At 44.2% G+C, this 11207-nt stretch overlaps 1 protein-coding gene across 3 annotated transcripts in view; it reads left to right on the top strand.

Annotated features, from left to right (window-relative positions):
* LOC119969582 (transcription elongation factor A protein 1-like) overlaps positions 1–816 on the top strand; it is a 70784-nt gene extending 69968 nt beyond the window's left edge. For all 3 annotated transcript variants that reach the window (XM_038803374.1, XM_038803373.1, XM_038803375.1), the window contains one exon: positions 385–816. In XM_038803374.1, the coding sequence (XP_038659302.1) occupies positions 385–393 (9 nt within the window). In that variant the 3' untranslated portion in view covers positions 394–816. The remainder of the gene's footprint in view (positions 1–384) is intronic.
* Positions 817–11207: the final 10391 nt, after the last annotated feature.

Here is an 11207-nt window from a genome sequence, read left to right as displayed (position 1 = left end):
TTCATCAACTCTTTGCGAAAATAATCGTCAGCAGAGGGTGGGGGGGGGGGGGGGGGGGTGTAGCTTAGGGGTTAATTAATGGTGGGTGACTGTTGGGGAGGGAGGGTTATTTGCACTATGTTTAGAGTCTCACGTATACTGTTTATATTATTGCTGTTACATTGCTAAAAAATACCTCAATAAAATGTTTATTATAAAAAAAGAATAAATTGGGAGTCCAATGAAGTGTGAAGAGTTCAACTGGCATGTTACAGGAAATCTCCACTGTACATAAGACTAAATAAATTCAATAATCTAAATCTGATCTAGTTTTGCATGCAATCAGTTCATGAATTTATTGACTGTGTGAAGCACTACCTAACCATGATCTGTATTTTATTTCAGTTCTGTTAATAAATATTCAGATGACCACTGTTGGTAGATGCAACTGGACCAATATATGAAGTACCTAAATTATAAAGGATCATCATGTATATTAAACCTCTCATTTTGTTACATATATTGCTGTAAAATAAATAATCTTTGCAAGTATTCTCCTTTAAAACGTATTATATCCTAACTGAGAGTCTTTGTTAATTAATGCATTGTATGGTACGACAGGTTGCATTTCACTTCAATGTGTTTTAAGACAGGGTTTTGATAATAAAATGATATTGCTAGGATGGATTGGATATATTAAGATCATTTTTAATTAAAGTGTGATGATTGTCCACAGCAACCCATTGCTTCCATTTATGTAAAATTTTGTTTCTTTTTACATTTCGTACTGAAGTTGTGAAAACCTTGAAATAAAAATAATGTTTTTCAGAAAGTCAATAGTTGCCATTGTCGTTACTAGTATAGTTGATCTTACACCAGCAAGAAGTATCAATTTTATATGCATTATGAAATATACTTTGGAGGAGGGGAGATCACTGAAGGTGTTGGCTGTTGCTTTCTATACTACAGTATCGTTTTTTTCCTTAAACCATCTTTAATTTTTTTTTGTATAGTTTGTTTTCTGGTTTTTAAAAAAAAAACAACTTAACATTGAAGCAGATTAATTTTCTTCAGTTGTCCATATGCCATAACTATTAAAACTGCCTTAAACAAAGAACATTTTGGTTATGGTGGGTTGCCGTAATGCATTTCCAAAGTATGGAACTTAACAGATAATTAAGTATTTTGGCAACTAATTCTTACTGTCAGAACTGTATTTTTGGCTTTCGACTTTGAGATGATAGGTGTTATTTTCCAATGTTGCGCTAGGATGCCTAGTTGGCTCTGCCATGGCACTGGGCATGAGGGGAGAGAGTCATGCCCATGAAAGAGTATGAAGAGTGGGGGTGTGTGAAGCAGACGTATAAAGTGGTAGGGGTAAAGGGAGGGGGCTCCAAAAGGTGGGGAGGACCTCAGTGACCCTATAGCAGGGCATGCTCACTTGGGAGGGGGGGGGGGGGTGGCAATGCTCCGATGCCCACAAGGACTCACCCTCGTGCCTTGGTGATGGAGGAGGTTTCCCCGCCATGGTTTGGGGTGTTGTGTATGTCAGCGGAGGATTGCATTGTCCGTGGGTGGGGGACCATCAACCTCGGTTTGAAATCGGGGCACCCTTTCAAAATGGCGCCCTGTCTCTGAAGAGCCGGTCTTACCAGCGAGTTTAGTTCCCCAAAATTGGAACTAAAAATGAGAAAACCCTAGGCTCCAAAAAAATGAACAGGGTCAATACAATTCTGGATCTCTCCAAAATTGCACAGGTCATTTTTGGGCGAATCTCACCCCATATGTCCAACTCGTCCCTTTTATTGAGACATTTCCTTTGGTGATTGCAATTGTGTTATGATCCCAGTTAATGGGCACAATTCAGTGGCCCTGTCGTGCCTGGCTTGATGTCAGGACAAGGCCATTGAATCTTGTAAGATTCAACAGAATCTCACGAGAGGTCGTGATCTGGATCTTTCCCTCACTGGGGTGATCTAGATCCGCATATTTAAATGAGCCATATGGCTAAATTAACTAAGTTCACTGGATTCTACCGTAGCCCAGGACTTGACAGACACACCTGGGAGACCTCGCCAGTGCTCTGTTTAGTACCTCACCAGGGTGTTGTTTAGTACTGGTCTATACAAACGTGGACCAGTCATAATGGCACATGGGGGGGGTCTCCCATGTCATTGGAGACGCCTGGGTGGTTGAGGAGAGGGCAGAGTGGTACCCCAGTATTCCCTCTAGCACCTTGGCACTGCCAGTGTGCCAGGCTGGCAGTGCCACTGTGACAATCCCAAATTGGCACCTTGACCTGCTAGGAACCTTTCCTGCCAGCAAATCAAGTGCAGCCTTAATCTTCCTAAGGCCAGAAACAAGGGAAAGTGCTGCTGAATGGCACAATGTATCAGAGCTACAGGCGCCAAGAAACATCCCGCTAAACGCACCATTCAGCGGACTTGAATTGCACCTAATGTCATAGCTGGATGAGAAGATGCGAGAATGGACCCTTGTCTCAAAAGACTTTTTTTTATCAAACATGCAGGAACAGTCATGGAACTGCCAATTTGCTTGAAAAATGAAATAATTATTAAACGTGGAAAAATTGATTATAGTGCAATTCTCTTTTACTCCTCCCTTGGTTAACAATTACACACAGACTTTAAGGTTAATGGGGATGACGAAGTGCACTTGAAGCTACAATGGTTCATTGGCACAGTCCTGTTTTAAAAACATTCAGATTGGCTGTGGTCAAACACATGCTCTACACCCAAGTTGTGTCTGGATTTCTCTCCAAGCCTTCTCGACACTCTACTCCCCCCGCCCCCCCCCCCCCCCCCCCCCACACCCCAGATGATTGTCACATGGGTGTTTAAGCTCCACTCCCAAAGACATGTTAAGGCTTTCCATTAGCAGGTTGCATTCTGAAATCTGCTCCATGTTTTCTAAAGGATTCTTTTGAAGAGAGCTTTCACTCCACTTCTACCAGCGAATCCATTCCAGATGTTACACCAACCTCTGAGATTTATTTTTCTTGACTGCTTTTATACACTTGAAGTCTAGCCACCAATTCCCCCAGATATTCATGTTCCATGGGCTGTAGTACAATCTCTCAAACCTGAAAATCACTTCAGATGTCTTTCTGCCATCTCAGCCTTCCTCTGAGCTCTATCTGTCTTTACTGAACAGTCAACCGCTGTTCTCATACCTTTAACCTCTGATCACCTGCAAATGTATTATTTTCATTTCTCTTGGCTAACTGTTCTTTAGACAACCATTACACCATTGTATGATATTTCTTGAACAAAACTGACAGTTTCCTTTTTTCAGCTTTCTAAACCCATTGCTTTTAGCAGAGCTGTGGGAGCTGTTCTCTCTCCAGCTGTCTATCTGCAACTCCACTAGCATTTCAGTTAAAACTCAAGAACAAAGGAAAGTTATTCCTTACAAGGGCCTATAGTTGCTAAGCAACTATATTTATTCTTCACGCCATAGCTCTCCATCACAAAATGCAAATTGGAACTGAAACCAACCCCACACACACATACAGACACCGTTGTCCAGCATGAATCTAACTATAGGTCCCTTCCAGGCAGAGAAACATGAAATCAAACCCACCTAAGCCATACCTTAATGTTCGCCAATATAAAATCTCTTACAACTTTTTTGTTTTCCCTAATGATTGTTGCTATTAGAAACTGCACATAGATGATTTGGGGCATATAGATGATTTGGGACATGTAGATGATTTGGGTGCAGCCTATAAAGTTTGGAATGGTCAAATGGGAGAGTAAACCAAGTGGCATTGAAGTGATAGAAATTAACTTTTTATGGAATCATAGTTGTACAGTGCAGAAGAGACACTTCAGCCCATCTAGTCTGCACCGACAAAAGTGCACTAAAGCTACACTAATCCCAGTTTCTAGCACTTGGCCCATAACCTTGAATGTTATGACATTTCAAGTACTCATCCATGTACGTTTTAAAGTTTTGAGGTTTCCTACCTCTCCCACCCTCCCTGGCAGTGCATTCAGGACTCCTACCACCCTCTGGGTGAAAATTATATTCCTCAAATCCCCTCTAAACCTCCTGCCCCTCACCTTAAAATTATACCCCTTGTTATTGACCCTTCAACTAAGAGGAAGAGCTGCTTCCTATCCACCTTGTCCGTACCCCTCATAATCTTATACGCCTCAATCGGGTCCTTCTCAGCATTCTCTGCTCCAAAGAAAACCACTATGCCTATCTAGTCTCTACATAGTTCAAATGCTCCAATGCATGCAACATTGTGGTGAATTTCCTCTGCACCCTCTCCAGTGCAATCATGTCCTTTCTATAGTAAGGCAACCTGCAGCTGTGGCCTAACTAAAGTTTTGTACAGCTCCAACATAACTGCCCTGCTCTTATAATCTGTCATGACTGACAAAGGCAAGTATCCTGTATATCTTAATTACTCTATTCATCTGTCCTGCCTTCAGGGACCTGTGGACATGCATCTTGAGATCTCTCTGTTCCTCTGAGCTTCCACATGTCCTGCCATTCATTGAGTACTCCCTTGTTTTGTTACTCCTTTCAAAGTGCATCACCTTACACTTTTCAGGGTTAAATTTCATCTGCCCAACTCTTTTACATCTTCCTGCAACGTATGACCTTCTCACTATTAACCACTCTGTCATCCGCAAACTTATTTATCATCCCTGCACATTCTCATCCATATTGTTTATATATCGCAATAACAATAAGGGACCGAGCACTGATCCCTGCGGTACACCATTAGAGGCCGGCTTCCAGTCACACAAACAGCCTTCTACCATCATCCTCTTTCCTACTAATTAGGCAGTTTTGGATCCAACTTGCCAAGTTACCCTGGGTCCCATGTGCTTTTACTTTATCAGTCTCCCATGTGGGACCTTGTCAAAAGCTTTGCTGAAATCCATATAAATTACTTCAACTGCACTGCCCTCATCTACACATCTGACCACCTCAAAAACATTCAATCAAATTTGTTAGGCATAACCTCCCTCAGAGAGGCACGCTGCCTATCCCTGATCAAACCTTGCCTCTCCAAGTCGAGATGAATTTTCTCCTGTAGTTTCCCTACCATTGATACAATACTCACTGGTGTGTATTTCTCTGTTTTATCTCTACCACCCTTCTTGAAAAGTGGAACCACGTTAGCTGTCCTCCAATCCTCTTGCGTGGTAAAATGACCAACGGCCTGAATCTTGGGCCTGGCACAGAATTGGATATTTTATATTAAACCAGAATCAGCAGACAGGCCTGATGGGAACTCAAACAACCAAGTTTGAATCTACTGGACAAAGACCCACAAACCAGGACATGTCTGGGCATGTCCTGTAAACAGGAGATCGGAAATAATCAGCCCCTTTCAGATAGATGGATTGTTGTGGATTGCCCAGATGCAGATAGACTTTCTGGCACCTTGATTTGCTGCTGTCATCTTCTTTGAGATAAAGTTACGTGTGGACAAAGCCAGTTCCTGGTGTCCTACGGAGTTGCAAGTGGTAACTTTATTGGGTGTTGCAACCTCTGCCCAGTTACCTGAGGGCCAGACAAACTTCTGGAACGGCACGAGCAGGGGGGAAACAGAGACCCTTCCCAACGAAGACTCAGCACTGAGACAATAGAGAAGAATTGACGGAAGACCAGAGAATGGAAAGTAGAAGCATATGAAACCCACCTCCACAGAAGAGGGCCCTGAGGTATAAGGCTCAGAGGATTGGACTCGCAGCTCGATAAGTTCATCGGCACGGGTAGTATTAGAATCTTGGGCAGATAATATTTGGGATAATTTGGGCAAATAATTGTTTTATTGTATTCGGGATGAATCGTGAACCTGTATTTGTCTTTTGTTCATCTTGCACCTGGGTAAAATGTTTTACTAATAAACTGGTTGATGTGTCTGATAACTTGCACACTACATCTGGCACCTCCCCTCTGACTAGAGAGGAACTAAAATTTAGGTAAGAGCTCGTGTAATTCCATCCCTTGCCTCCCACAGCATCCTGGAAAACAACTCATCCGGACCTGGGGATTTGTCCACATTTAAGCCCGCCAAAAGCTCCAATATCTCACTCTGATGTCAAACTGTTCCCAGAACCTCTCAGTCCCCCTCTCCCTGAACTCTACATCCACATGAAGAAATGGTGGCACAGTGGTTAGCCCTGGTGTCTCAGCTTATTTATCATCCCTGCACATTCTCATCCATATTTGGGGCAGCAGGGTAGCATGGTGGTTAGCATCAATGCTTCACAGCTCCAGCGTCCCAGGTTCAATTCCTGGCTGGGTCACTGTCTGTGTGGAGTCTGCACGTCCTCCCCCTGTGTGCGTGGGTTTCCTCCGGGTGCTCCGGTTTCCTCCCACAGTCCAAAGATGTGCGGGTTAGGTGGATTGGCCATGCTAAATTGCCCATAGTGTCCTAATAAAAGTAAAGTTAAGGGGGGGTTGTTGGGTTACGGGTATAGGGTGGATACGTGGGTTTGAGTAGGGTGATCATGGCTCGGCACAACATTGAGGGCCGAAGGGCCTGTTCTGTGCTGTACTGTTCTATGTTCTATGTTCTATATTGTTTATATATCGCAATAACAATAAGGGACCGAGCACTAATCCCTGCGGTACACCATTGGGTCATGGGTGACAGTCTGTGTGAAGTTTGCATGTTCTCCCTGTGTCTGCATGGGTTTCTTCCGAGTGCTCCAGTTTCCTCCCACGGTGCAAAGATGTGCAGGTTGGGTGAGACTACGTGGATAGGGCAGAGGAGTGGGCCTAGGAAGGATGCACTTTTGGAGGGTTGGTGATGACTCGATGGGCCAAATGGCCACCTGCGCTGTAGGAATTCTATAGTTCAATGTGAAGTACTCATTTAACACCCTACTAATGTCCTCCGGCTCCATGCCCTAATCTTTCCCTGGTCATCCCCTCAATATATTTACAGAATATTTTAGGATTCTCCCTAATCCAGTCCACCAGTGTTTTGTCTTTGCTTTCCTAATTGCCCTCTTAAATTTCCACCCTGCACTTTCTTCACTCCACTCAAGCCTTTGCTGTTTTGCTGCCTTTGTACCTGTTAAAAGCTTTTTCTTTCTGATCCAATCCTGAATATTCCTAGACATCCAGGGTTTTCCAGGATTGTTGCTCCTTCATTTCACCCTAAAGGGATTATGTTGGGCCTGTACTCTCCCCGTGTCCTTTTTTGAATGCTCTCCACTGCTCTGCTGTAGATTTTACCACAAGAAGCTGTTCCCAGTCTACTTTGGCCAGATCCTGCCTTCTTATAAAATGCTGCAACAAGATAGCACAGTGGGTAGCACTGTTGCTTCACAGCTCCAGGGTCCCAGGTTCGATTCCTGGTTTGGATCACTGTCTGCTCTGTGTGGACTACGCACGTTCTCCATGTGTCTGCGTGGATTTCATCCAGGTGCTCCGGTTTCCTCCCACAAACCCCGAAAGATGTGCTGTTAGGTTCTGAAGTTGCCTTCTGTGTACCAGAACAGACGCAGGCGTGTGGCGACCAGGGGCTTTTCACAGTAACTTCATTGCAGTGTTAATGTCAGCCTACTTGTGACAATAAAGGTTATTGGGGGGAAAAAATGTGCCTTTCCCCAATGCCACACCATTTATAACAAGCTTAAATCGTACTGTTGTGGTCGCTATCACTAAAATGCTCCATTGCCACCCCAAACACCTGTCTGGCTTCATTCCCCAGAATTCGATTCAGCACTGCCCTGTCCCTTGTTGGATGTTCTGCACATTGACATAAAAAGCTCTGCTGAATACATTTTAAGAAATCTGCCCCCTCTTAAACCCTTTACACTATGACTATCCCAAATAATGTTGGAGAAATTGAAATCCCTGAATATAATTGCCCTGTTAATATTTTTGCGCATCTCAGTGAATTGTCTACATATCTGCTCCTCTATTGTCTGCTGACTGTTTGGGGTCTTATACTCCAGGCAATGTGACTACGCCTTTTGATGCCTGAGGTCTACCCACAAAGCCACAATTGAAGAGCCTTCCAAGATATCGTGCCTCCTTGCTGCAGTAACTGACTTGTTAATTAATAATGCAGCATCACCTCTTTTTCACCTTTCCCTGTCGTGCCTGAAGATCCTATACCCTGGAATGTGGAGTTGCCAGGGCTGCCCCTCTCTTAATCACGTCACTGGCAACAATATGACAATTCCAGTGTTAATCCACACTCTTAACTTATCAGTTTTACCGACAATACTGATAGCATTAAAGTAGAGGACATTGAGCCTTGTCTTACTCCCTTGGAACTCAACATGGCTGAAGTCCTTCTAACTTGCTACCCTTATTATAGTATACTATAGTGGTCCCTATTGTACTAATGTTCTGTGTCTCCTCCCGCTGCTGAACTAGTTTAAACTTCTCCCAATAGCACCAACAAATTCACCCACAGGAATGTTGGTCCCCTTCTGGTTCAGGCGCAGATTGTTGTCCTTGTACATCTCCCACCTTCCCCAGAAACGGTCGCAGTGATCCCAGAATCTAAAACACTTTCCGGCGCCAACTCTTGAACCATGCATTCTTCTGCCCTATTCTCCTATTTCTGTACTCGCAAGCATTTGGCATTGGGAGTAAGCCAGAGATTACAGGCTGGATTCTCTGTTCTGGAGACTTAATTCCCCACGCTGGTGTGAAAACGGTGGCGTTTTACGACAGGAAAACTGGCGCACAACGGCTACCGATTCCCCGCTTTACTGGGGGCTAGCAGCCAGGCAGCGTAAAGCTCCAGTTCTAGCTGTCGATACGGCCCGGAGAATTGCCAGGTCCGTGGCCGCAGATGCACTCGGCGGCGGCCTGCAGCTGCAACGCTGTGCTTCATGGCGGACGCAGCCCACCGACCCATCCCGCAAAATAGTCCCCCCCCCCCCCCCACTTCGGCCAGCTCACGTGACCCACCACAGTGCCCCCTGCTGCAGATAATGCCCCCCGCCCATGTATCTGCCCTCCTCCGACTGTGGTGGAGCTGAACAGAGTCCGCAGCCACCACACTGAGTTCCCAATGGGTGACACCATGAGAGACCCATGTCGTCGGGCTCTCGGCCGTTCAGGGACGGAGCATCGCGGGGCAGGACTTAACCAACGTTCGGAAGACATGGATACGGCAGCTTTTCAAGGGGGCGCAGCATCGCGAAACTGCCCACAATTTCGTCGTCATCGGGGATTCTCTGCCCTGTCGCTGAACACGATTTTGGCGTCAGGGATTGGAGAAACCAACCCCACAGCGTTTGAGGATGTCTTTCTAATCTCCAGCATAGCAGTTCTTAATGCAAGACCTCATTTTTTGGTACCAACAATATAGGTAGAATAATGTGTACCATGACCTCTGACTTGTGACCCTGCCATTTAGGATGCCCTGCAGCCATTCAGTGACATCCCTAACCCTGGCGGAGACAAATCATTTTCCGGGAGTCAGGTCGCTTGTGACGCCAGAGGTCTGGCTCTGACTGCACTCCCTTGAGGTTCAAATACCCTCATCAGATTCCTGTTATGGGCCAGGGTTTAGAGAACCCAAAGTGTATCATGGAGTTCACCTGACCCACAACTTTTAATAGATTGTGGTATGGGGAGCCCACAGCCCACTCTACAGGTGTGGTACAGCAGAAATGGAAAAGTATTTTTTAAAGCAAAACAGTGTTTATTCTATGAACTCAAGTTAACCTTTTAAAAATATACAGTGAACATCTTAGCAACCATTAATTCAAATACAACCCCCAAAGAATACAACACTAAGTAATCCTTTAAGCTTTCCTTTTAACATCCATACGACATAAAACACCTTTTACCAGAACCACATCAGGTTAAAGTCAATATTGTTAATAGTTTTAAACCACCAGGATCGATTTGCAGTCTTTAGATTACAGAGAGAGATTCATACACCTTCTGGCTGTGACTGCAGCTATCCAGCTCTGAAAATAAAACTAAAAAACACACCCTGCAGCAAACAGCCTAAAATGAAAGTACTAAGCTGATGGACAGCCTAGCTCCACCCACTCTCTGACATCACTGCAGTAATAAATACCCATTTCTTAAAGGCATTCTCACTACAGATATTTATGTACACACCCATTTATGAACACCCATTTCTTAAGGTACTCTCACATGACATTCCAAAATGGAAAACTGATTTGAGAGTGGGACTCCTGCCTCTCGGACCACCTGGTGGTCACCTTTTTTTGCTCAGTCCCTTGAGCTGTGGTGTGACCATCTCTATAAATGTGCTATCCACATAACTCAGCCTTGCAGGTGAGCCTCAGTGTCTCCAGCCGCTGCTCAAGCTCTGAAACCGGGAGCTCAAGTTCTTACAGATGGGACCACTTCCTGTGTATGTGGTCCATCGCTTCCCACATATAACAAATCACACAGTGGGCTGACCTCACCTGCCATGTCTTAAACTTAAATGTACTTCACCTCACTTGCTAACTTTTCAAACTACTTAGTCATCTCCTTGATTAATTCTACTTGCCTACTTAACCTTGTGTTCCTTGTTATAATTACTTATCACTTTATTATTTTGCTTCTGACTTTGACTTACCCATGGTGCTTCTCAGTTAATTTTTTTCATCTAGAACTGACTGCCTGACACCATTCCCAGATGGCTTCACTGCGATGACCACAGAATATCTGCACAACCTCTTGAAGGTTGCATGCAATTTCATACTCAGGTCAGCAGACGGGTTGGGATTTTAAAAATATATTTCTGTTATATATATATATTACAACCTGAATTGTTGATACATTGAGAGACTGACTGTGCTGGGCGGGGGATGATACACGTTCCTGCTGTAAAGTCTCAGATGTCTTACAATGAGTAAGCCTAACAGACAAAGCTTTTTGGTGAGAAACAACCCTTGTGAATATTAAGAGCTGATTACTAAAGCATTCCATTTGGTTGCACCTACATTTAGCAAGGATGCTGCCTTGAATTCAGAGATTTTATAGGGTCACAGAAATGACAGCGTAAAAGACTTGGCCAGTTTTGCCAGTGCTAACTTTTCAACTGGATATACTTGCTTCCCTTTCTTGGTATCCATTCACCTTTTCAAATACTTACTGATTTTCCTTTTAAAAACATCATGATCTTTCTTCCGCAGTCACTTTGTGATAAAGTGCTGTGACCCTCTAATAACCCTCTGTGTGAAAAGATTTATTCTAACATACATCGTCCAGGGAAAATCTTTGCAGCAGTTTTGTTGCTG

The sequence above is a fragment of the Scyliorhinus canicula genome, chromosome 7 (assembly GCF_902713615.1).
Source record: "Scyliorhinus canicula chromosome 7, sScyCan1.1, whole genome shotgun sequence".
In the NCBI taxonomy this organism is placed as follows: Eukaryota; Metazoa; Chordata; class Chondrichthyes; order Carcharhiniformes; family Scyliorhinidae; genus Scyliorhinus; species Scyliorhinus canicula.
The sequence above is the reverse complement of the archived record's forward strand: the minus strand, read 5'-3'. Positions and strand labels throughout refer to the sequence as shown.